Source organism: Oncorhynchus keta, chromosome 28 (assembly GCF_023373465.1).
Source record: "Oncorhynchus keta strain PuntledgeMale-10-30-2019 chromosome 28, Oket_V2, whole genome shotgun sequence".
Classification (NCBI taxonomy): Eukaryota; Metazoa; Chordata; class Actinopteri; order Salmoniformes; family Salmonidae; genus Oncorhynchus; species Oncorhynchus keta.
The window spans coordinates 71,594,118-71,618,526 of NC_068448.1; the positions used below are offsets into that span (position 1 = coordinate 71,594,118).

Genomic DNA, 24,409 nt, shown 5'->3' on the forward strand with positions numbered 1-24,409 from the left:
TCTGCTAGTTCTTTAACCCCATCTGTCTGTCAAGTCTCTCAGTTCACCCCAGTCTGTCTGTCTCTTAACCACCAACCGTCTGTCATCTAAACCCCGTCTGTCAATTTAACCCCGTCTGTCTGTCTCTCAAAATGTCTGTCTGTCTCTTTCACCCCAGTCTGTCTGTCTCTCACCCCGTCTGTCTATATCACCAAAACCTGTCTGTCTCTCACTGTCTGTCTTTTGTCTGTCCTCACCCTGTCTGTCTGTCTCTCACCCCGTCTGTCTGTCTCTCACCCCGTCTGTCTGTCTCTCACCCCGTCTGTCTGTCTCAGTCACCCCAGTCTGTCTGTCTCTCACCCCGTCTGTCTGTCTCTCACCCCGTCTGTCTGTCTCTCACCCCGTCTGTCTGTCTCTCACCCCGTCTGCCTGTCTCTCACCCCGTCTGTCTGTCTCTCACCTCGTCTCTTGTTGTTTCCTAAGACTGTGCTGCATCCCAAAAGGCACTTGATACTCTAAGTAGTGCACTACTTCTGCCCAAAGCCCATAAGGTGTCATTTGGGACACAGTTTGTGTCACCTCCACAGTGACCACTCCCATTGACCTCCCCTCTGTCAATACTTCCACACTTACTCTCTCTTTCCCTGTCTCCCTCTCCCGCTCGTCTTCTCAGGGGAAAAGGCCCCAGGCTTGACGTAAATAATTTATTATATGACATGAAACGTCTCAACCTGGGAGTGGAGGGTCAGTGTTTCCAGGTTAGGTGACTGACGTCACCCTCTTGTCCTTGGATGTGGAGTTGAAGGTGAAAGGGATTTGCAGGCCATACGGTTGTCACCAAAATACAGTGAACTATTATGATAAGACACGAACTGGCCTTTTGTATACTGGGGAGAACAATGTCATTTCTACCATTCTGTATGTCCTCCAAGAAAACTTGTGTAGTTGCTTTGCAGCTATATATTTTTCAGTTTATATATATTAAAATAATGGAAATTAAATCAAACAATGAAAAACTAATTCCGACTTGCATACATTTACATTTTTACTAATGACTACCAGCAGCATTGAGTAAAGCCTGTGTGTCTATGTACACTGATGACTCAACGTTATACACGTCAGCTACCACAGCAAGGGAAATCACTGCAACACTTAAACAACTGCAGTCACTTTTAGAATGGGTGGCTAGTAATAAGCTAGTTCTAAATATATCAAGACAAAAAGTAGTGTATTTGGGTCAAGTCATTTGCTAAACCGCATCTAAAGCTTAAACAATTTAAAATACGTAAAAATGCGACACCAGGAAACAGACGTATACCAATACTACCGAGGATTATATACACAAAAGTCAAAAGACTTCCATTTTGGTCCTGTGTGTTTGGGTTCAAGCGAGGACAATGTCATTCTTACCTCTGTCTGGACCATGTTAACTCTTCGTGAGCGCAGCTCTCTCACACAGTTGTAGATGTCGACCACACCCTCTCTCTCCGCCATGTCGAGCATGATGTCAATCACGATGAAACAGCCAGTCCTTCCCGCCCCAGCACTGGGAACACAGACACAGCGTGAGAACCAAAGCACATGTGGGAACACTCTTTATAGCAAAGCCCTGGTTGCCAAAATATCTGGGACTATTTGTATGGAAAACATCAGGGCGAGACATGCATGACAGTCCAAACAGCTATGGGTGTGACAGACAATAGCAGATCCACTTTATTTAGTGTGGCTGTTGACTTGGTATTAGTATCTATTAGCTATGTCTTTCTGAGTCATACCAAATGGAGGGGAGAGCAAAAGAGACAGAGCCAGCCAACCAGTTAACCAGCCAACTGGGGAGCCAACCAACCAGTTAACCAGCCAACTGGGGATCCAACCAACCAGTTAACCAGCCAACTGGGGATCCAGCCAACCAGTTAACCAGCCAGCCAACCAACCAGTTAACCAGCCAACTGGGGAGCCAGCCAACCAGTTAACCAGCCAGCCAACCAACCAGTTAACCAGCCAACTGGGGAGCCAGCCAACCACTTAACCAGCCAGCCAACCAACCAGTTAACCAGCCAACTGGGGAGCCAGCCAACCAGTTAACCAGCCAGCCAACCAACCAGTTAACCAGCCAACTGGGGAGCCAGCCAACCAGTTAACCAGCCAGCCAACCAACCAACCAGTAAACCAGCCAACTGGGGAGTCAACCAACCATTTAACCAGCCAACTGGGGAGCCAACCAACCAGCTAAGCAGCCAACTGGGGAGCCAGCCACCCAGTTAACCAGCCAGCCAACCAACCAGTTAACCAGCCAACTGGGGAGCCAGCCAACCAGTTAACCAGCCAGCCAACCAACCAGTTAACCAGCCAACTGGGGAGCCAACCAACCAGTTAACCAGCCAGCCAGCCAACCAACCAGTTAACCAGCCAGCCAACCAGTTAACCAGCCAGACAGCCAACCAACCAGTTAACCAGCCGGCCAACCAACCAGTTAACCAGCCAGCCAACCAACCAGTTAACCAACCAACCATTTAACCAGTCAGTCAGCCAACCAACCAACCAACCAGTTAACCAGCCAGCCAACCATTTAACCAGTTAACCAGTCAACCAGTTAACCAGCCAGCCAACCAGCCAGACAGAGTGAGTGTGTGAGTCTGTGACCTGCAGTGGACCACCATGGGCCCGGAATTGGCAGGGGTCTTCGACTTCACCCTGCGTACGAAGCCCAGCAGGCCGGTGGTGTGGTAGGGTACACCGTGGTCTGGCCAGCCAGTGAAGTGGAACTGACGGATCTCCCGGATCTCATGGGCTCCCCTCTGGAGAGACAAGAGAAAACACAGTTGAATACTTCATTTGGATTCACAAGTAACAAACTGTTGAGAGGTCTTGTTGTGACACACACCAGGCATGCACACAGAGGGTGGCTAACAATGAGGACTGCAGCTGAGGTCTACCCACTCCCCAAACAGACCCATCTCTCTCCTATCTCCCTCTCTCCCCCTTCCTCCTAAGCAGCATTTTGATCTTGTTCTTGAGCAGAACAGGGAGACAGGGACACTGATGACAAAGCCCATCTCTGGGGGGGATTGAAACAGGAGAAGAACAGCTGGAGACCAGTGATGATTCACACACACAGCAAGCAGGCTGAATACAGACGGCAGGGCGGACACCTGTCAGAGCCTTGAGCATGCACGCCACACACACACACACACACCCCAGGGGAAATATTCACAGCTCAGGGGAATAGAGTGGAAAGGCCTGGTAGCAGCCTGGAGTACAATAGGATGATAAACACTAAAAATGATTAGACCGACAGACAGGCATTCTTAAAGACAGATGGGCCTATTACGGAGGACGCCACTAGGAACACTCAGTAAAGTAGTTGGTAGCTGGGCATTGCCTAGGTGGGTGCAAGGAGTAAGACACACCCGGTACAACTTGACGATCTGTCAAACCTAGGCACAATACATGCTAAACACTACACTATAATACAACGCAATGATTGACTTCCACTATCATGATCAAGTGGAGTGTCCCTACCTTTTCCACAGCGAAGGTCCTGATGACGTACTCTGACAGCAGCTGTGTCTCGATGAGGGTCACCTTCATGTCCCTGTAGATTTCAGTGTCGTCAGGCCAGTACTTACAGCACTTCACCTGAGGGGACACAGGGTGTAATGGGATGACCTGACCGCAGTAGAGGCTTGTCAACAACCTCTGTCCACAATACACACACGCTCCAGCACGCGCACCCATGGTGAAATAACTTCCTTCAAGGTGGAAACCTGCCTGAGATGTTCTTGGGATGAGTGTGTGCATGCTACTGAAGGAAGGTGTCTATTGTGGACATTGTTTGATATGCTGTTGTTGTGAGTCAACTCAATGGTCTTATACTCTTTTCTTCTTTAAGTTTCAGAACATAATTATGCTCTCAGTGAATTCTGGGCAACCTGGAGGACTAATGTTAAAAACACAAAACACAGACGTCCCAATGCTTTTAGAGAACAACCACTTGTGGTGTGTGTCTGAAACGGCACCCTATTCGCTGTATAGCGCACTACTTTTGGCACCATATTCCCTGTATAGCGCACTACTTTCGGCACCATATTCCCTGTATAGTGCCCTACTTTTGGCACCATATTCCCTGTATAGTGCACTACTTTTGGCACCATATTCCCTGTATAGCGCACTACTTTTGGCACCATATTCCCTGTATAGTGCCCTACTTTTGGCACCATATTCCCTGTATAGTGCACTACTTTTGGCACCATATTCCCTGTATAGTGCACTACTTTTGGCACCATATTCCCTGTATAGTGCACTACTTTTGAGAGCATATTCCCTGTATAGTGCACTACTTTTGGCACCCTATTCCCTGTATAGTGCACTACTTTTGAGAGCATATTCCCTGTATAGTGCCCTACTTTTGAGAGCATATTCCCTGTATAGCGCACTACTTTTGGCACCCTATTCCCTGTATAGTGCCCTACTTTTGAGAGCATATTCCCTGTATAGTGCCCTACTTTTGAGAGCATATTCCCTGTATAGTGCACTACTTTTGGCACCATATTCCCTGTATAGCGCACTACTTTTGAGAGCATATTCCCTGTATAGTGCCCTACTTTTGGCACCCTATTCCCTGTATAGTGCACTACTTTTGAGAGCATATTCCCTGTATAGTGCCCTACTTTTGAGAGCATATTCCCTGTATAGTGCCCTACTTTTGGCACCATATTCCCTGTATAGCGCACTACTTTTGAGAGCATATTCCCTGTATAGTGCCCTACTTTTGAGAGCATATTCCCTGTATAGTGCACTACTTTTGGCACCATATTCCCTGTATAGTGCCCTACTTTTGGCACCATATTCCCTATATAGTGCACTACTTTTGGCACCATATTCCCTATATAGTGCACTACTTTTGGCACCATATTCCCTGTATAGTGCCCTACTTTTGGCACCATATTCCCTGTATAGTGCCCTACTTTTGGCACCATATTCCCTGTATAGTGCCCTACTTTTGGCACCATATTCCCTGTATAGTGCCCTACTTTTGGCACCATATTCCCTGTATAGTGCACTACTTTTGGCACCATATTCCCTGTATAGTGCACTACTTTTGAGAGCATATTCCCTGTATAGTGCCCTACTTTTGGCACCATATTCCCTGTATAGTGCACTACTTTTGAGAGCATATTCCCTGTATAGTGCCCTACTTTTGAGAGCATATTCCCTGTATAGTGCACTACTTTTGGCACCATATTCCCTGTATAGTGCACTACTTTTGGCACCATATTCCCTGTATAGTGCACTACTTTTGGCACCATATTCCCTGTATAGTGCCCTACTTTTGGCACCATATTCTCTGTATAGTGCCCTACTTTTGAGCACCATATTCCCTGTATAGTGCACTACTTTTGAGAGCATATTCCCTGTATAGTGCACTACTTTTGGCACCATATTCCCTGTATAGTGCACTACTTTTGGCACCATATTCTCTGTATAGTGCACTACTTTTGGCACCATATTCCCTGTATAGTGCACTACTTTTGGCACCATATTCCCTGTATAGTGCACTACTTTTGGCACCATATTCCCTGTATAGTGCACTACTTTTGGCACCATATTCCCTGTATAGTGCCCTACTTTTGAGAACATATTCCCTGTATAGTGCACTACTTTTGGCACCATATTCTCTGTAAAGTGCCCTACTTTTGAGAGCATATTCCCTGTATAGTGCACTACTTTTGAGAGCATATTCCCTGTATAGTGCACTACTTTTGAGAGCATATTCCCTGTATAGTGCACTACTTTTGAGAGCATATTCCCTGTATAGTGCACTACTTTTGAGAGCATATTCCCTGTATAGTGCACTACTTTTGAGAGCATAGTCCCTGTATAGTGCATTACTTTGGCCCTGGCCAGAAGTAGTGTACTACAAAGGGAAAAGTGTACCATTTGAGATGCAACCAATGAGTAAGATCTTGACGGTGTCTCAGATTGCGGCAGGCAGACAGCCCTCCTCTGTGTATGGGCAGGTGCTCAATTTCCCCGCTCTAATTACCCATACTGCACCACTGGGCTCTTTCTTCATTAAGAGGTTGTGAACTCTAAGGGGACACTAGAAGTCACACAGTGCAAATTCTGTGAGAGTGTCACCTCACTTTTCTGGCCCATCCTACACAGCAAGAGGCTTATTGTCTCTATTATATACAGTAGTACAGTTACTTCAGAATTCACCATTGATCAATTAAAACCAGCTCAAGCCTTTGTTTCTTTTTCATATTGATACACTGTCATGATCTTTCATTTCATTTTTCTGACACTATCCCTCCTTCTCACTCACTCCCTCCCTCAGTCCTCTGTCACCAGCCTCATCTTCTCTCTCCTTCTCTCTCCTTCTCACTCACTCACTCCCTCCCTCCCTCCCTCTGTCCTCTGTCACCAGCCTCATCTTTTCTCTCCTCTTCTCCCTCACTCTGTTCCCTCCCTCACTCACTCCCTTTGTCCTCTCCTGTCACCAGCCTCATCTCTCTCTCTCCTTCTCCCTCCCTCACTCTGTTCCCTCCCTCACTCCCTTCGTCCTCTCCTGTCACCAGCCTCATCTCTCTCTCTCTCCTTCTCCCTCCCTCACTCTGTTCCCTCCCTCACTCCCTTCGTCCTCTCCTGTCACCAGCCTCATCTTCTCTCTCCTTCTCCTTCCCTCCCTCCTCTCCTGTCACCAGCCTCATCTTCTCTCTCTCCTTCTCCCTCCCTCCCTCACTCCCTTCGTCCTCTCCTGTCACCAGTCTCATCTTCTCACTCTCTGGATCATCCTTATCCTCTGCATTTCTCCTTCTCTTCATCTGTCTCTGTCCTCTGTTCCCTCCCTCCCTGATACTGGTAATTATTCTAATTGGTGATATAATTGTGTTTAAATGTATATTTTTTCCCGGAAGCTCCACCATAGTTATCGTCGCTGGTTGCTTCTCTGGAGAGGACCAGAAAGGACTGTATAACTGTGATAAGGATATCTGTTTTCTCAAATGGCGGTGGCACTGGGAAATGTTTTTCTTTCGTTCTTCTGTGACAGTGTTGATCATGGAGAGAGTGATACAACATAACTCTGAGTGTCCCCACCCACACACACCCTACTTTTCCTCACTCACACATTAGCAAGTTACTTGTTTGTTACAGAACGATGGAAGCACCATTGAGATAAACCATTTTAATGGTTTGTTTTGAGCATTTGTATTTTATTTAACCAGGTAGACCAGTTGAGAACAAGCATAATCGATTGTAATACATGGTTTATGATAGTGTACTGTAGTTTTGTATAGCACGTCTCTACAGTACTGGGCTGCTCAAATTAAATTTAGTTGGTATAGTTCTCCATTCAGGTCATGGAAGCCATTTTCTTAAGTAGGTGGCATGAATATGCTTCCGCAGGCCCTCATCAGCTCCTATTACACACTGTTTCCTGGTATAGCCTTTGAGAGGAATCTCAACGTCGTTGGAGAACATTTTAAGATGATCCTATACGTTTCCTAAAACGGCTTTCTTAGAAGTTTCCTTAGAGGCCCCACACTGAGTAAAGCATGTGGGGACCTCAGAGCGTAGCATGCGACTGTTCTGAGAGGAAGTGGGATGACGTAGATGATCTGTGATATGAGAGGTTCAACAGGGTAAGAAGGAGCACCATTTTTGGTCACATAGTGTCACATAGTCTATGTTTTAAGGTTCACACTAAAAGACTGGGAGGATGACATGGTAATACGATTAGCTATCTATCCGTATCTTACTAGACACCTCGTCGCCATATGACAGGGTAAATAAAGGGGGATCCCTGTGGAGCTGACTGTAGCTTCAGCCCTGATTATCAGTGAAATGAGGTTGGGTATCCAGTGACACTATCATAATAAACAGTATGGAGCTCAAGTCCAGATCCTCCAGCCTCTCAGATCTCCCTGACACTGCTGCTAGCTAATCTCTTAGGAGCATCGTCTAGATTAAGTCCTGGTTGCCTGCTTTGGGTGCGCGGCTGCCTGCTTTGGGTGCGTGGCTGCCTGCTTTGGGTGCGTGGCTGCCTGCGCCAGTTACAAACACATCCTCTGGGGTTGTGTTACTTTCTCCGTCATCCCTCCACCGCAAAGTAAAAACAGAAAAGAGTCTGGATGGATATAAAAACTAAACAGCTTGGCATGAAAGCGAGCGACAGGAGCCTGGGAGAAGGGATTTCCCAGAGTTCATCAGCGGTGAAGCAGCCTAGCAGATGGTGATGGCCGTGGAGCGAGTGGTTTTTATTATTATGGCGGAAGAGACTAACACTGTGCTCCCTTCCTGCCTCCTGTCAGCCCACTGAAGGGGTCTGGAGAATGGAGACTCAACAGGGGGTGAGATGGGATGGCCAGGGCTGAGGGGTTAAAACAATGGCACCAGGTGGTGGCTCTGCTAGGTGGTGGCCCTGCTCAGTGGAGGATTCAACCGCTTGGCTAACTCTCTGGGGACGTGCATCACGGATCCTCTTTTGCTGATGCGATATGGTGCCACTGGGTGTTGGGGCTCTTAAACGAGCCACAGACAGGTTAGGCATGTCCTCTCTGTCAGTGTGTGTGTGTGGTGTTATGGGTTTGACCGCTTTAGAGAGATTATTCCACTAACAGTTCAGATCACTCTCTGATCATGCCTCTCAAGGCTTAGACAATTGTTAATAGGTTTGAACAAGGTCTGCATCCACACGGGACATTGCCTAGAGTCTCCAGTGGATATAAAATGTCAGGCCCAGGGTTTATGTAATCCTCTAGCTGGAATAATGTCAGGCCCAGGGTTTCTGTAATCCTCTAGCTGGAATAATGTCAGGCCCAGGGTTTCTGTAATCCACTAGCTGGAATAATGTCAGGCCCAGGGTTTCTGTAATCCACTAGCTGGAATAATGTCAGGCCCAGGGTTTCTGTAATCCTCTAGCTGGAATAATGTCAGGCCCAGGGTTTATGTAATCCACTAGCTGGAATAATGTCAGGCCCAGGGTTTCTGTAATCCACTAGCTGGAATAATGTCAGGCCCAGGGTTTCTGTAATCCACTAGCTGGAATAATGTCAGGCCCAGGGTTTCTGTAATCCACTAGCTGGAATAATGTCAGGCCCAGGGTTTCTGTAATCCTCTAGCTGGAATAATGTCAGGCCCAGGGTTTCTGTAATCCACTAGCTGGAATAATGTCAGGCCCAGGGTTTCTGTAATCCACTAGCTGGAATAATGTCAGGCCCAGGGTTTATGTAGTCCTCTAGCTGGAATAATGTCAGGCCCAGGGTTTCTGTAATCCACTAGCTGGAATAATGTCAGGCCCAGGGTTTCTGTAATCCACTAGATGGAATAATGTCAGGCCCAGGGTTTCCGTAATCCACCAGATGGAATAATGTCAGGCCCAGGGTTTCTGTAATCCTCTAGCTGGAATAATGTCAGGCCCAGGGTTTATGTAATCCACTAGATGGAATAATGTCAGGCCCAGGGTTTCTGTAATCCACTAGCTGGAATAATGTCAGGCCCAGGGTTTCTGTAATCCACTAGCTGGAATAATGTCAGGCCCAGGGTTTCTGTAATCCTCTAGCTGGAATAATGTCAGGCCCAGGGTTTCTGTAATCCTCTAGCTGGAATAATGTCAGGCCCAGGGTTTCTGTAATCCTCTAGCTGGAATAATGTCAGGCCCAGGGTTTCTGTAATCCACCAGATGGAATAATGTCAGGCCCAGGGTTTCTGTAATCCTCTAGCTGGAATAATGTCAGGCCCAGGGTTTATGTAATCCACTAGCTGGAATAATGTCAGGCCCAGGGTTTCTGTAATCCACTAGCTGGAATAATGTCAGGCCCAGGGTTTCTGTAATCCACTAGCTGGAATAATGTCAGGCCCAGGGTTTCTGTAATCCTCTAGCTGGAATAATGTCAGGCCCAGGGTTTCTGTAATCCTCTAGCTGGAATAATGTCAGGCCCAGGGTTTCTGTAATCCACTAGCTGGAATAATGTCAGGCCCAGGGTTTCTGTAATCCTCTAGCTGGAATAATGTCAGGCCCAGGGTTTATGTAGTCCTCTAGCTGGAATAATGTCAGGCCCAGGGTTTCTGTCATCCACTAGCTGGAATAATGTCAGGCCCAGGGTTTCTGTAATCCACTAGATGGAATAATGTCAGGCCCAGGGTTTCCGTAATCCACCAGATGGAATAATGTCAGGCCCAGGGTTTCTGTAATCCTCTAGCTGGAATAATGTCAGGCCCAGGGTTTATGTAATCCACTAGATGGAATAATGTCAGGCCCAGGGTTTCTGTAATCCACTAGCTGGAATAATGTCAGGCCCAGGGTTTCTGTAATCCACTAGCTGGAATAATGTCAGGCCCAGGGTTTCTGTAATCCTCTAGCTGGAATAATGTCAGGCCCAGGGTTTCTGTAATCCTCTCAGGCCCAGCTGGAATAATGTCAGGCCCAGGGTTTCTGTAATCCACTAGCTGGAATAATGTCAGGCCCAGGGTTTCTGTAATCCTCTAGCTGGAATAATGTCAGGCCCAGGGTTTCTGTAATCCTCTAGCTGGAATAATGTCAGGCCCAGGGTTTCTGTAATCCTCTAGCTGGAATAATGTCAGGCCCAGGGGTAATCCTCTAGCTGGAATAATGTCAGGCCCAGGGTTTATGTAATCCTCTAGCTGGAATAATGTCAGGCCCAGGGTTTCTGTCATCCACTAGCTGGAATAATGTCAGGCCCAGGGTTTCTGTAATCCACTAGCTGGAATAATGTCAGGCCCAGGGTTTCTGTAATCCACTAGCTGGAATAATGTCAGGCCCAGGGTTTCTGTAATCCACTAGATGGAATAATGTCACGCCCAGGGTTTCTGTAATCCACTAGATGGAATAATGTCAGGCCCAGGGTTTCTGTCATCCACTAGCTGGAATAATGTCAGGCCCAGGGTTTCTGTCATCCACTAGCTGGAATAATGTCAGGCCCAGGGTTTCTGTCATCCACTAGCTAGAATAATGTCAGGCCCAGGGTTTCTGTCATCCACTAGCTGGAATAATGTCAGGCCCAGGGTTTCTGTAATCCACTAGCTGGAATAATGTCAGGCCCAGGGTTTCTGTAATCCACTAGCTGGAATAATGTCAGGCCCAGGGTTTCTGTCATCCACTAGCTGGAATAATGTCAGGCCCAGGGTTTCTGTCATCCACTAGCTGGAATAATGTCAGGCCCAGGGTTTCTGTCATCCACTAGATGGAATATGGCCATTTGGTTTCTTTCATTTCTTTATTGGCTGAATCAACAAAAATGTACCAGTACTGAGTGTGTGTGTGTGTGTGTGGCTGGGGTCTCATGGTACTCACCCTCCCCACCTCCACCAGGTTGGTCACCATGACAATAGTTGCCGTGTTCTCCTGCCACACCATCCTCCAGAAGTCGTAGACAGTCTCCTGCATGGGCCCTGAGGAGAGAAAGAGAATGGGAGGGAGAGGTTGAGTGTACGTGAAGCCCTTTGTGACCATACTGATAGCAATGTTATCTACAGTGCCTTCAGAAAGTATTCAAACCCCCTTTCCCACATGTTGTTGTGTTACAAAGTGCGATGTTTTAGGTTATAGTCCTGCTGAAAGGTGGATTTTCCTCCCTAGTCTTTGCCGATGACAAGCATATCCATAACACAACAGAGCTGGAAAATATGAAGTATTCAGTGATGTGTTGGATTTACCTCAAAAATAATGCTTTGTATTAATTTCTTTGCCACATTTTTTCCAGTTATATTTTGGTGCCTTATTGAAAACAGGATGCATGTCTTTTATTTTTTTATTCTCTACAGGCTTCCTTATTGTCACTCTGCCATTTAGGGTAGTAATTGTGGAGTAACTACAATGTCTCCTATCACAGCTAATTAAACTAACTGTTTTATAGTCATCATTGGCCTCATGGTGAAATCCCTGAGCGGTTTCCTTCCGTCCCATTGATACACCATCCAAAGTGTAATAAATAACTTCACCATGCTCATGGAAGATTTTTTACATTTATTTTTACCCATCTACCAATGGGTGCCCATCTTTGTGAGGCATTGGAAAACCTCCCAGGTCTTTGTGGTTGAATCTGTGTTGGAAATTCACTCCTCAACTGAGGGACCTTACAGATAATTGCATGTGTGGGGTACAGAGATGAGGTAGTCATTCAAAAACCATGTTAAACACTAGTATTGCACACAGAGGGAGTCCATGCAACTTTTGACTTGTTAAGCACATTTTTTGCTCCTGAACTTATTTAGGCTTGCCATAACAAAGGGGTTGAATACTTATTGACTCAAGACATTTCAGCTTTTCATTTTTAATTGATTATTAACAATTTCAAAAAACATAATTCCACTTTGACATTATGGGGTATTGTGTGTAGGCCAATGACACAACATCTCAATTGAATCCATTTTAAACTCAGGCTGTAAAATCAAAATGTGTGAAAAGTCAAGGGATGTGAATACCTTCTGAAGGCATGTATGTTATCAATGACACCAACGCAAGTGTTTTTTTCCACTCAAGTATTGTCAGTATTGCTGTCAGACCTGCAACTCATTTGTTGTCTCATCACCCACGTCTTAGACCAGGTTATTGTCATACTGATTTAATGCTCATCACATCCCTTACATTTGTCCATTGCTTGCTTGCTTTCTGAGCATGAAAAGTACACAGGTTGATTAACACCTTGTTTTTCCCCAGTTGAACCTGATCAAAACGGAACACAGGTGCTGTGTGCCTGTGCATTCTGATCACTGTTGACAGGGGAATCAACTAATGCCTGGATCTAAGTCTGCACACACAGACACACGCGCCAACACAAGCTGAATGACAAGGTAGGGGGACAGAAGTCTGCGCACACAGACACACGCGCCAACACAAGCTGAATGACAAGGTAGGGGGACAGAAGTCTGCACACAGACACACACGCCAACACAAGCTGAATGACAAGGTAGGGGGACAGAAGTCTGCACACACAGACACACACGCCAACACAAGCTAAATGACAAGGTAGGGGGACAGAAGTCTGCACACACAGACACACACGCCAACACAATCTGAATGACAAGGTAGGGGGACAGAAGTCTGCACACACAGACACACACGCCAACACAAGCTGAATGACAAGGTAGGGGGACAGAAGTCTGCACACACAGACACACACGCCAACACAATCTAAATGACAAGGTAGGGGGACAGAAGTCTGCACACACAGACACACACGCCAACACAATCTAAATGACAAGGTAGGGGGACAGAAGTCTGCACACAGACACACACGCCAACACAAGCTGAATGACAAGGTAGGGGGACAGAAGTCTGCACACACAGACACACACGCCAACACAATCTAAATGACAAGGTAGGGGGACAGAAGTCTGCACACACAGACACACACGCCAACACAATCTAAATGACAAGGTAGGGGGACAGAAGTCTGCACACACAGACACACACGCCAACACAATCTAAATGACAAGGTAGGGGGACAGAAGTCTGCACACACTCCCAATTAACTCCTAAACACTTTAATGTGGGCCGTGTTTCAGATTGTGCCGAGCAATGAAGGATCCCTGCAAGGAAGAATTACTCATTTAATTAATTCAAATAAACATTATTTTTTAATTAACTGGCAAATGTTTTTTTTTTTAAGACTTGACGAGCTAATTAGCTCCTGCAAATCTGTGTGTGTGTGTTCGAGAGCTGCGACGTGTGTACCTCCAGACATGGCAAACTGTGTCCAACAGATAAACCACACACACACATAGCTCACTGCAGATGTTCCATATTCATGCTCAAACAAACAGCCGCATTACAAAACACTTGTGTCGCTCGAGAATCCTCCTGGTGTGACATTGCCGGGTGCCTCTAGTGCGAGCAAGCCACTTTTCTCATTAGCGATGCCAGGCCCCATGTTCTCCTGGTATTCATGACCATCTCTCCTCGGAAAAAGAGCTGAGTGTGTCAGGCCAATACACTCCCTGTTCTCCTCTGTCCCCCTTTACTCCTCCTGATAGCATCACCAGCCTCCTTTTTTTGCTTCTTTACTATAAACTTACTATCTTTAAGACAGATTTAGTTCAATCCAGGTTTGGGTTCAATTCGATATTTCTGAATGTAATTAAATTTGAATTGGCTACACCCCACAGGAAGCACAATTTGAACTGGAATTCATTTCAAACCAATTCAAAGAGACATGAAACATATGAGTCTTATTCCTTTGACAAATATTTTGCCAAAAGCATCTGACACCTCCTACTAAAGAAATACAGATACCGTTTCAAGTATTAGCTTGCCTATAACTCAGTGTCAAATAGTCATTTGTTAGTATTTTTGTCATGAGAAGAGGTTCCATTCTGGAGTGTTTGATCTAACGCACACGTAGATATGCATTGTTGTTTAATATTTAATTGTAGGTGAATTAGGAATGATTGTAGTCCGAAATAAATACTATAATTATTTTTAAAAATAGTTTTAGAAGACTTGAGTTTTGAAAATGAAACTTTTCAACATGTTAAACATAGTATTGGTAACCATACTTGATGAGCACAATGATGGAATATATTATCCGTTTGAATTTCACTGAATTCAATTCAACTTATTTTCATTCAAATTAAATACAAATTATGCTTCCTGTAGTGTGTGGCTAATATATATATATAATTTTTATTTTATATTGGAATTTAAGACAAATGTCGCAACTCAATTCAGAATTGACATCAACCGTGGTTTAATCAGTGGTTCAACCGTGGTTCAACCAGCACAGTGGTTGTCTTACAGTTCCTCATGTTTTTCTCTCTGAGAAAGTAGTGATGATATGCAGATGATATGATAAATGCCCAGTGCTCTGCATATTCCTGGAGGATTGATCTCCCAACTCTTTCCATCTAAGAGCGCTATGCTAGTACTCCCCCCCCCACCCCACCCTTATGCAGATACTTTGTGAACTTGCAAGACACTTGCCAACCAAAACAGTAATCTGTGTTGACACAGCGTTAACAGCGTGTGGCGAAAGAAAATCTCGGCGGAGAAGTGAAGCAGAGCAGCTGGTGTCATCTTCTGAGAGAAGAAAAAGTCACATCCTTTTTCAGATACAGTAAATGGCCTAGCGCAGCAGAGGGTGAAGTCAAGTCAGCCAATTAGATGTGGAGAAGAGCTTCTCCCATAGTGCACTGGGGGAATAGGACAAGGAAGCAGGAGAAAAAGCTCAACAAAAGCTTCACAGACAGCCCGAGCGGACAGGCTGTCAGAGGAGAGGCTCTGTCCGTGAGGAGACTGGAATGCTTTTCATCTTGCTACACCGAGAGACAGACAGACTGCTGGGATTCTTCAGGAGGAAGAGAGACGAGGCTATGTGCAAGGCAGCCAGGGGTTGTGTGAGGGCACAGTTAATGTGTATGTGTCTACTTAAAACATTTGAAAAAGTGTTGGAATATTGATCTGGTAGTAAAGGTGCTATGTATTGTATCAATTATATTGTATTAAAAAGGCTAACCGACCAAAAGAGGTGGATGAAGAAGATGCAGCTGTTCGGGGTACCATGCTCGGTCAAAGTGTATGAACTCCAGTGGCAGCCAAGCGTCCGATTGGCCTGCAGCACATATGAGCCTTTCAACTGGACAACGGCTTAGTTACTGTTTTTCTGCTCTCGCTCCCTGCTTTGAAAGTCTTTTAAAGTTGCAAACACTAACATAACATATATTTTTAAAAAGGCCAATTCTGTCTGAGGCCGGTGTGTTCCATTATTTTCTCTCCTATTCAATGTATATAAAGACTAATTACAGTAAGTATTGCATAGTCTCATAAAATAGGATAGAGGTCAACCCTCTCCTAGTAGACATGCTATTTTCTACTCCCTGTATTTAGCCATGTTACTTTCTGCTCCCTGTATACAGTGTGACGACCCTCAGACAGAGACCCTCCCACTCTGTCTGCCAAATTCTCTCTTTGCGCTTGTTTTCCTTAATAGGATGTCGGTGGGCGGAGCCGGGAGGGTCGTCAGTGAAATGTGACACACCTGGGCTCGGGTGCGTCCCAGGATAAATGCACCTCTTCCCCATTCATTGAGGAGACTCTCCATGCAGACACTGATAGATTTTGGTCGTGGCATTTTTGTGTCTGTTTTTGTTTGTTTGCGTTGGCACTTTTCAACACCCCTCATTATCACATTAATGCATGCAACCACTCACTTACACTACTGACTACACACACCATTGTTAATTGTATTTATTTAATAAATATATTTTGTTATTCCTTATCTCCACGTTGTCTCCCTTTTTGTTATGAACTTTGAGCCGGTTCGTGATTACAGCCATGTTATTTTCTACTCCCTATACAGCCATGTTATTTTTTACTCCCTATATAGCCATGTTATTTTCTACTCCCTATACAGCCATGTTATTTTCTACTCCCTATACAGCCATGTTATTTTCTACTCCCTATACAGCCATGTTATTTTCTACTCCCTATACAGCCATGTTATTTTCTACTCCCTATACAGCCATGTTATTTTCTACTCCCTATACAGCCATGTTATTTTCTACTCCCTATACAGCCATGTTATTTTTTACTCCCTATACAGCCATGTTATTTTTTACTCCCTATACAGCCATGTTATTTTTTACTCCCTATATAGCCATGTTATTTTCTGCTCACTATACAGCCATGTTATTTTCTACTTCCTGTATACAGCCATGTTATTTTCTACTTCCTGTATACAGCCATGTTATTTTCTACTTCCTGTATATAGCCATGTTATTTTCTGCTCCCTGTATACAGCCATGTTATTTTCTGCTCCCTGTATACAGCCATGTTATTTTCTACTTCCTGTATACAGCCATGTTATTTTCTACTTCCTGTATACAGCCATGTTATTTTCTACTTCCTGTATATAGCCATGTTATTTTCTACTTCCTGTATTCAGACATGTTCTGCTCCCTGTATACAGCCATGTTATTTTCTACTTCCTGTATATAGCCATGTTATTTTCTACTTCCTGTATTCAGACATGTTATGTTCTGCTCCCTGTATATAGCCATGTTATTTTTTACTCCCTATACAGCCATGTTATTTTCTACTCCCTGTATATAGCCATGTTATTTTCTACTCCCTATACAGCCATGTTATTTTCTACTCCTGTATATAGTCATGTTATTTTCTACTATACAGCCTGTTATTTTTACTCTCTATACAGCCATGTTATTTTCTACTCCCTATACAGCCATGTTATTTTCTACTCCCTGTATATAGCCATGTTATTTTCTACTACAGCCTGTATATACAGCCATGTTATTTTCTACTCCCTATACAGCCATGTTATTTTTTACTCCCTATACAGCCATGTTATTTTCTACTCCCTATACAGCCATGTTGTATTTTTATAGCCATGTTATTTTCTACTATACAGCCTATACATAGCCATGTTATTTTCTACTCCCTATACCCTGTATACAGCCATGTTATTTTTCTACTTAGCCTGTTATTTTTTACTCCCTGTACAGCCATGTTATTTTCTACTCCCTATACAGCCATGTTATTTTCTACTCCCTATACAGCCATGTTATTTTTTACTCCCTGTACATAGCCATGTTATTTTCTACTTCCTGTATTCAGACATGTTATGTTCTGCTCCCTGTATACAGCCATGTTATTTTCTACTTCCTGTATATAGCCATGTTATTTTCTACTTCCTGTATTCAGACATGTTATGTTCTGCTCCCTGTATATAGCCATGTTATTTTCTACTTCCTGTATTCAGACATGTTATTTTCTGCTCCCTGTATACAGCCAATTTGTTTTACTCTATTTTTTTGTTATTCACTGTGTATTTATTCCTCCTGTCACCATTTCTATTTGATTTTTGATCTTATCTTTAACTCTGCATTACTGGAAACAATGTCGTACACGGAGTCACACTACCAAGTCATAGTGGAGGCCGTTTAAGATGCTGGTCGGGTTCAGAGCAGCCAGGAGGGTGGCCATTATGCCAGGCCAACTAGACCAGACTGCAGAGTCTATTATGTCTCAATGGGCTGCCTTTACTCGGAGTGAGCAAGGAATGGAATTACCTTTGCGCGGCTGGCTGAGGAAACAGGGCCTCTGAGAACTGCACAACAATTAACTATCAATCAGAGAGCCCCTCCAGGGGGCTTGTTGGAAAAGCGGTCCTCTTACACACAGCCAGCATCTGCCTGCCGGATTAACGCAGTTATAAAACACACACCTATAGACATGCACGTGCATGAATGCGCACACACACATACACATGCGCCAGTACACATGGCCTAATCCATTTATTTATTACTGCTCTCTTCCTTTCTCATCCCTCGTTCTCTCTCCACCCCTCCTGCTCACACGGCTGATGAATTGTTCTATGACGCTACATAACACGGCTTGGAAGGTGGAGAGGAGGATGGTTAAAGAGAGGGGAGTCCCACAGCTTTTTACACATCTCCTATATATCCGTGTTGACACTTCCGATGAGGCCGTCAGTCTGAACAGCAGACGGAAGAGTCGCAGATTTGACAACAATACTGAAAATATTCAGACAAGAGAATGCCTATGGTGTGTTGCTGTTCTTACCTTGGGTAGAGATGTAGTGATTTGGTCTGTGGTAGCCCTGAAATCCGAAAGACAGAGCGAGAGAGAGAAACAAACTTTAAGCATGTGAGTCAAAAAGGTTTGAACACACAAAGGAATGCAGGATAATGGGCATATTTGTTTACTTGAGTCAAAAAGCAAAACCTGCTGCAGTGAAAACATATTTCAAAAGCAGCAGTCTGATCTTAAATGAATAAATAATTCAAACCAATTAGAAAGAAAAGGTTGATTGGGCTTCCAGCAAATATAACGTTAGTGAACACACATGTAAATAAGGATCATGATTTACATAAATTAATTTAAAACCCACACTAACAGGCAGTTAGTTATATTAACAGTGTTGCACTTTTCATGTAGCCTCATTTCTTGGCCAGCTAATAGTCTAACCATCGATCAAGCAACATTATGGACTAAACATTCAAATCCTGTGTTGCTGCAGGATTATTTTGTTGTGACAATAGTGGTCAAATTAACATCCAACATACACATGGTTGTACTATTCTTCCAATGCATATTGTGTGATTTATCTTCGTAATACGCTCAATCTCCTAGGGATTACTCGAATCCCTTCAAATTTAATTTGTCGAGCATCTTGTATTCTAGCAAGGCCTACCGTACAAAGTGGGAAGCTAAACGTAAGCGTAAAGAGCCGTTCCCACACGCCACAAAGTGTGAGCCATTGTCTTCATCTGGTCTAGCTCTTAACACCGCCATATTTAATTTACCTCAACAGTAATTAACTTTCTCAACGTGGAATATAAAAGGACTGAATCAAACGGGAAAACTTAATCCCCCTACTCTGATAGGCTGGGCTCTCTGCCTCTCTGGGCTCTGATGGGCTCTCTGCCTCTCTGGGCTCTGATGGGCTCTCTGCCTCTCTGGGCTCTGATGGGCTCTCTGCCTCTCTGGGCTCTGATGGGCTCTCTGCCTCTCTGGGCTCTGCCTCTCTGGGCTCTCTGCCTCTCTGGGCTCTGATGGGCTCTCTGCCTCTCTGGGCTCTGATGGGCTCTCTGCCTCTCTGGGCTCTCTGCCTCTCTGGGCTCTCTGCCTCTCTGGGCTCTCTGCCTCTCTGGGCTCTCTGCCTCTCTGGGCTCTCTGCCTCTCTGGGCTCTCTGCCTCTCTGGGCTCTGATGGGCTCTCTGCCTCTCTGGGCTCTCTCTCTGCCTCTCTGGGCTCTGCCTGCTCTGGGCTCTGGGCTCTCTGCCTCTCTGGGCTCTCTGCCTCTCTGGGCTCTGATGGGCTCTCTGCCTCTCTGGGCTCTGATGGGCTCTCTGCCTCTCTGGGCTCTGATGGGCTCTCTGCCTCTCTGGGCTCTGATGGGCTCTCTTTTTAAAAATGTTTTATTTCACCTTTATTTAACCAGGTAGGCTAGTTGAGAACAAGTTCTCATTTGCAACTGCGACCTGGCCAAGATAAAGCATAGCAGTGTGAACAGACAACACAGAGTTACACACGGAGTAAACAATTAACAAGTCAATAACACAGTAGGAAAAAAAGTCATGGATAGTAGCCCAACAAAGCATATAGTCATTGACGGTACTAATGAGATACTCTCCTTCCCCAAAAGGCATGAGGTGAAAGAACCACGAAGATGGTGACAAACCCGTGATTTATGTTTGTTGTAGTTTAAAGATTAATTGTGTTCTTGTTTCATCTGGAGAAGAAGATGTGTGTTTTTTGCAGATTATTAACACTGGTTCAATCAGTGATAAATGATCAGATGGTCATGTACATTTTGGTAGAGATATTAGAGATATTGTGCAAAAGAGCAGAAAAGTAAATAAATAAAACAGTATGGGGATGAGGTAGGTGAAAATGGGTGGGCTATTTACCGATAGACTATGTACAGCTGTAGCGATCGGTTAGCTGCTCAGATAGCAGATGTTTGAAGTTGGTGAGGGAGATAAAAGTCTCCAACTTCAGCGATTTTTGCAATTCGTTCCAGTCACAGGCAGCAGAGAACTGGAACGAAAGGCAGCCAAATGAGGTGTTGGCTTTAGGGATGATCAGTGAGATACACCTGCTGGAGCACGTGTTACGGATGGGTGTTGCCATCGTGACCAGTGAACTGAGATAAGGCGGAGCTTTACCTAGCATGGACTTGTAGATTACCTGGAGCCAGTGGGTCTGGCGACAAATATGTAGCGAGGGCCAGCCGACTAGAGCACACAAGTCGCAGTGGTGGGTGGTATAAGGTGCTTTAGTGACAAAACGGATGGCACTGTGATAAACTGCATCCAGTTTGCTGAGTAGAGTGTCGGAAGCAATTTTGTAGATGACATCGCCAAAGTCGAGGATCGGTAGGATAGTCAGTTTTACTAGGGTAAGTTTGGCGGCGTGAGTGAAGGAGGCTTTTTTGCGGAATAGAAAGCCGACTCTTGATTTGATTTTCGATTGGAGATGTTTGATATGAGTCTGGAAGGAGAGTTTACAGTCTAGCCAGACACCTAGATACTTATAGATGTCCACATATTCAAGGTTGGAACCACCCAGGGTGGTGATGCTGGTCAGGCGTGCGGGTGCAGGCAGCGAACGGTTGAAAAGCATGCATTTGGTTTTACTAGCGTTTAAGAGCAGTTGGAGGCCACGAAGGAGTGTTGTATGGCATTGAAGCTCGTTTGGAGGTTAGATAGCACAGTGTCCAAGGACGGGCCGGAAGTATATAGAATGGTGTCGTCTGCGTAGAGGTGGATCAGGGAATCGCCCGCAGCAAGAGCAACATCATTGATATATACAGAAAAAAGAGTCGGCCCGAGGATTGAACCCTGTGGCACCCCCATAGAGACCCCCTCCGATTTGACACACTGAGAGCCCCTCCGATTTGACACACTGAACTCCGTCTGCAAAGTAATTAGTGAACCAGGCAAGGCAGTCATCCGAAAAACCGAGGCTACTGAGTCCGCCGATAAGAATATGGTGATTGACCGAGTCGAAAGCCTTGGCAAGGTCGATGAAGACGGCTGCACAGTACTGTCTTTTATCGATGGCGGTTATGATATCATTTAGTACCTTGAGCGTGGCTGAGGTGCACCCGTGACCGGCTCGGAAACCAGATTGCACAGCGGAGAAGGTACGGTGGGATTCGAGATGGTCAGTGACCTGTTTGTTGACTTGGCTTTCGAAGACCTTAGATAGGCAGGGCAGGATGGATATAGGTCTGTAACAGTTTGGGTCCAGGGTGTCTCCCCCTTTGAAGAGGGGGATGACTGCGGCAGCTTTCCAATCCTTGGGGATCTCAGACGATATGAAAGAGAGGTTGAACAGGCTATAGGGGCTATAGGGGTAATGGGTAATGGGGTTGCGACAATGGCGGCAGATAGTTTCAGAAATAGAGGGTCCGGATTGTCAAGCCAAGCTGATTTGTACAGGTCCAGGTTTTGCAGCTCTTTCAGAACATCTGCTATCTGGATTTGGGTAAAGGAGAACCTGGAGAGGCTTGGGCGAGTAGCTGCGGGGGGCGGAGCTGTTGGCCGAGGTTGGAGTAGCCAGGCGGAAGGCATGGCCAGCCGTTGAGAAATGCTTGTTGAAGTTTTCGATAATCATGGATTTAGCGGTGGTGACCGTGTTACCTAGCCTCAGTGCAGTGGGCAGCTGGGAGGTGCTCTTGTTCTCCATGGACTTCAGTGGCCTTAGCTTTCCTGACTGACTGCGTGTATTGGTTCCTGACTTCCCTGAACAGTTGCATATCGCGGGGACTATTCGATGCTATTGCAGTCCGCCACAGGATGTTTTTGTGCTGGTCGAGGGCAGTCAGGTCTGGAGTGAACCATGGGCTATATCTGTTCTTAGCTCTGCATTTTTTGAACGGAGCATGCTTATCTAAAATGGTGAGGAAGTTACTTTTAAAGAATGACCAGGCATCCTCAACTGACGGGATGAGGTCAATGTCCTTCCAGGATACCCGGGCCAGGTCGATTAGAAAGGCCTGCTCACAGAAGTGTTTTAGGGAGCATTTGACAGTGATGAGGGGTGGTTGTTTGACTGCGGCTCCGTAGCGGATACAGGCAATGAGGCAGTGGTCGCTGAGATCCTGGTTGAAGACAGCGGAGGTGTATTTGGAGGGCCAGTTGGTCAGGATGACGTCTATGAGGGTGCCTTTGTTTACAGATTTAGGGTTGTACCTGGTGGGTTCCTTGATGATTTGTGTGAGATTGAGGGCATCTAGCTTAGATTGTAGGACTGCCGGGGTGTTGAGCATATCCCAGTTTAGGTCACCTAACAGAACAAACTCTGAAGCTAGATGGGGGGCGATCAATTCACAAATGGTGTCCAGGGCACAGCTGGGAGCTGACGGGGGTCGGTAGCAGGCGGCAACAGTGAGAGACTTATTTCTGGAGAGAGTAATTTTCAGAATTAGTAGTTCGAACTGTTTGGGTATGGACCTGGAAAGTATGACATTATTTTGCAGGCTATCTCTGCAGTAGACTGCAACTCCTCCCCCTTTGGCAGTTCTATCTTGACGGAAGATGTTATAGTTGGGTATGGAAATCTCTGAATTTTTGGTGGCCTTCCTGAGCCAGGATTCAGACACGGCAAGGACATCAGGATTAGCAGAGTGTGCTAAAGCAGTGAGTAAAACAAACTTAGGGAGGAGGCTTCTGATGTTGACATGCATCTCTGCCTCTCTGGGCTCTGATGGGCTCTCTGCCTCTCTGGGCTCTGGTTGCTGAGTGCACTGTTTAAATGATTTCTTTATATCTTGTCCAGCATAAGAGTTGTTTATCCTCTTGCTCTACACACTATCAATGAATTCTCACCATGGGAGCACACATGGTGAGGAAAATCGACTATAGCGTTAGTTAGCGAGAGACTATTAGGAGAAGGGTTTTTGACTGATCACGTATTGTGTGATCATCATGATGGAAGAAAGGTTTCGACGTTCTTCTGAAATTCGACTTCATTGGAATCTGTTGAGTCTGTGCCTGGGAGATAAGCAGCACTCACTAAAGTGCTGCAGAGTTCACTGACTGACTGTGCCACACACAAACCCTAGCCTGGTCCCAGATCTGTGCTAATTAGCCAACTGCTATGGTCGTCGTCATGCAAGACAGCACAAACAGATCTTGGACCAGGCTACAGAAACACTCGGGAGGGAGCAGCAAGCCAGACAGAGTCTGAACGGAGAGGAGAGGTTCAGCGGAGGGAGGTATACAGTACATATACAGGTCTTCAGGCCTGTGTCCTGATAGGAGTCCTGATGGTTAATTCACCATGAGTCCCTTGGGGGTCAGGCTGTAAGTAGCTTCATCAGCTAACCTGCAGTGCGGCTAGATGAGCCGCAGAATGCTAATTCAACACAACACACACAGGACTGGACACAGACACAGGACTGGACACAGACACAGGACTGGACACAGACACAGGACTGGACACAGGACTGGACACAGACACAGGACTGGACACAGACACAGGACTGGACACACAAACACCCAGAATTTATTTCTGCTATATTCTAATGAGTACTGTAAGACTGATTCTTAGGAAATTGATTTGGTGGGATGACAAATCCTTATTTCAAATGCTAAATGTCCATTAAGTTTCTAGGGACAGCATCTTAACAGACTTAACAACAACGTAGCAACAACGTAACAGATGTCACTCTACATAATGTCCTTGTAATCACACCTCCCAGACCCAAACAACAATCACGTATGCAAATAAAAATGGTTCTGGATAACTTCTGGTTATGGAGAACTATAAGAACAGGCGGTACCCAAGCAAGATAGCGAGGACTTAGATGTTTCCGCTCTAACACTTCGATAGTCCTCTATTGACAATGAGCCGCTGCTTTCATAATTATCTCTTTATCAATCTCCGAGCACCTGCACTGCAAATCTACACTCATTTACC

The 24,409-nt window shown here is 45.4% G+C and overlaps 1 protein-coding gene across 9 annotated transcripts in view; it reads right to left on the reverse strand.

The window, feature by feature from the left end:
- LOC118397907 (receptor-type tyrosine-protein phosphatase mu-like) overlaps window positions 1-24,409 on the reverse strand; it is a 344,875-nt gene that overhangs the window by 27,043 nt on the left and 293,423 nt on the right. For all 9 annotated transcript variants that reach the window (XM_052483784.1, XM_052483786.1, XM_052483782.1 and 6 more), the window contains 5 exons: window positions 18,542-18,578; window positions 11,297-11,394; window positions 3,502-3,618; window positions 2,623-2,777; window positions 1,390-1,525 (listed from right to left, as the gene is read on the reverse strand). In XM_052483784.1, coding sequence (XP_052339744.1) covers window positions 1,390-1,525; window positions 2,623-2,777; window positions 3,502-3,618; window positions 11,297-11,394; window positions 18,542-18,578 — 543 coding nt within the window. The remainder of the gene's footprint in view (window positions 1-1,389; window positions 1,526-2,622; window positions 2,778-3,501; window positions 3,619-11,296; window positions 11,395-18,541; window positions 18,579-24,409) is intronic.